The 2,765-nt window shown below is 43.5% G+C and overlaps 1 protein-coding gene across 1 annotated transcript; it reads right to left on the reverse strand.

Moving 5' to 3' along the window:
* Window positions 1-253: 253 nt before the first annotated feature.
* On the reverse strand, window positions 254-2,421 carry LOC102146718 (disintegrin and metalloproteinase domain-containing protein 21-like). Its single transcript, XM_015453942.3, is given in 4 exon segments — window positions 254-357; window positions 360-605; window positions 608-1,523; window positions 1,525-2,421. Coding segments are annotated over 4 exon segments (2,163 nt in total).
* Window positions 2,422-2,765: the final 344 nt, after the last annotated feature.

Raw genomic sequence — 2,765 nt, forward strand, 5'->3', positions numbered from 1 at the left:
ACGAGAAACACAAAAAGAACTAAAGGGAGGGAAGGATGTAGCTTTATTTGCTGCTTAAAACAATGAACAATAGAAACAAGTTAAGAATAACCTGCAATTAATGACAATGCTTGTGGTTCTGACGTAAGGGAAGATCTTTGCAGCTTTCTGGAAATGGTAAAAAATGTGCTCAGTTTCAGGGATGTACTACCATTTCTACTGCCAAGAGACTAAAATGTAATAATGCATGGAATATTAAATTAGAGACATTTTCTTAACCTGATGAATGAGCCTTAGTTTCTTTGGGACTTAGTTTCTTTTGTCGTAGATACATAAGAAGCCCAACAGTAAACAGGAAAATCAAAACAGACAAAGAAGAATCACAATCAGTGGCAAAAATCCTCTTTTCTTTGCAGATGCTGGGCCACTGTCAACACTACCCCCATAGCCTCTGTGCAGGCAGTAGGGAGGGGACCACCCATAGCCACAGTGGCAGTGATGTTGGTTATTGCAGATCCCCTTCATATTGCAGGTCTCAGGAAGGCAGACGTGTGACAAGACAGACAGACTGACACACTTCTTGTGGATGCAGATCTTTCCTGGGCCACACACAGTACCATCTTCATGTCACCAATGTCAGGTATGTTCATCCTTAAATGATAGTCAATACCCCAGCAGGTGACGCCATTGATACGAGTGTGCTGCAAAGTAAAATGATCTTGGAGAAGAGGAATGTCTCTCACATTCTCACATTGAACTCTCCCACAAAAGACATCAGAGATATGACATTTTAGGTATGTTGCGCCATTTATACCACAGTGACCAAAACGGTTTCCCTGAGAGTTGATTTCTTTATAGCAATTCTGAGATGCACTTTTTGCATCTTTACCAAAAACCTCCCTGCAATGCTGGTTGTGGTTATTACATCTCTTTTGATAGCAGTAGGCACTATCACTACAGGGGATACGGTCCTGCACATATCTATCTGCTGGACACTGATAGGATATTCCATTGCACCTTTCTGGAAGGTCACATTCATTGACCTCTTGTCTACAGAGTTCCCCTGATGGCATGAACTTGCAGTCTTTGCAACAAAGCCCGAAAGCACAGGCAGCCCCAGGCAGAGTGCAGTTCAACAGACAACAGGCATCTTGTTCACACTGCTGTACAGATCCACAGTCACACTGCTCTTCTCTTTCAACCACACCATTCCCACAGCGCTTTAGCATAAAAATTTCCCTCAATCTTGAAGGATTATGCAGACATGATCCCTGGTTTAAGGTGGTCTTCATAAAATCACCATAACTGCAATTGGTGAATTTCTCTGCTGGCACTCTAAAAGTACACATGATACAACCTCTTTCCCCACAAAAACAGAATTCTTCATCATGCTGCATACCCAAAGAATGACGTAACTCATGGGCCACAGTGTTGGCAAAAAGAGACCAGGTATCTCCTTGAAAATTATCAACTACACAATCAATACGTGGATGACATATCCCTGCAATGTAGACTAGACCAAGTATACTTATAAGTGAATTTTTTTATGAACATATGTGCAGCATCATGCTGTAATTGGGAAAGACTGATTAGTTTCCATTGAGAGAAATCGTTCAGGACCTGTTCTATGCTTGTCATTGGGAAAATATTTCCTTGATTCCAAATTTCAATTCCAATCAACATTATATAAGTACATAACTGCTGATACATGGAATCCACCATGCTGACAACAAGAAATACATCCTCTTGTACCTTTGAGATGTTGCTTTGAGAGTAAATGAAGAAATCATGGTTCACCACAACAACTAGCTCCAGAAACCATGCATGGGTCCACCAGTCACCAGCAGATTTTGGTTCCAGAGCTGAGTTTTCAGCCTCTTCAAATCCCAACTGTTGGCGTGCTACTTCCTTCTCTGTTAAGCCACATCTCATAGCTGAGAATTGTGTCTCATTACTGTTTATCTTATAAACCAGGTGTTCAAATGTGGCAGAGTGCCTGATGGGTTCAATTTCATGAGTGAGGCCATTTATTTGTAATACCCCTCGAAAGCCCCCAAAACAGGCACTGAACACAGCCAGAGACTCAGGGACCCCCTCCACGTAACCATGATAGTAACAGTCATCTGGGATGAAGGGCTGATCCTCCAGGAGGGCATGCTCATCTGTGTAGGTGAACACTGGGAGGTGTCTAGAAACCAAGAGCTTCTTGACCTTCATGTGAACAACGTGTCTCTTTCCCCCAAGCTGCAGACTATAGGAGAGCCATCCAGGAGCCTTTGCACTTCTGCCCCTGCTGATCACCTTCAAGGGGATCACCACTTCTGGGGAAGTGAAATGCTGGGAGGGCCTAGCCTGACAGTAGCCAGAAATGGACAAAAACACCCCAAGCCAGAGCAGCAGAAGAGCGACCCTGATGTACACTAGTGTCCCATCCACTGCCATTATGAAGTTGTCGTCATGGAGCCATCTGTCCAGAGCAGAAGAGGACAAGGTGTGAGGCACTTCTGGTCTGGCTCCTCCCTCTAAGCTGCTCAGGATGCAGGGCTGACCCTATGGATCTGTGTCCTGGCAGAGTTAGATCAGAACTGCAGTGCTGGAAGTAAAAATAAAAAGATGGGTTGGAAAGGTGATAAGTAAGGAAATCAGGAGAGAAAAAGAATGGAGTGGTGAAAAACTGGTTGATGTATCAAGAAAATGCTTTGGATTTGCTTTTAGTAAATGAGGTAGGGAGTTTGGGGATATAGAGAAGACAACATTGGCCACGTGGTTATAATAGCGGAAGTTGG

Source organism: Macaca fascicularis, chromosome 7 (genome assembly GCF_037993035.2).
Source record: "Macaca fascicularis isolate 582-1 chromosome 7, T2T-MFA8v1.1".
In the NCBI taxonomy this organism is placed as follows: Eukaryota; Metazoa; Chordata; class Mammalia; order Primates; family Cercopithecidae; genus Macaca; species Macaca fascicularis.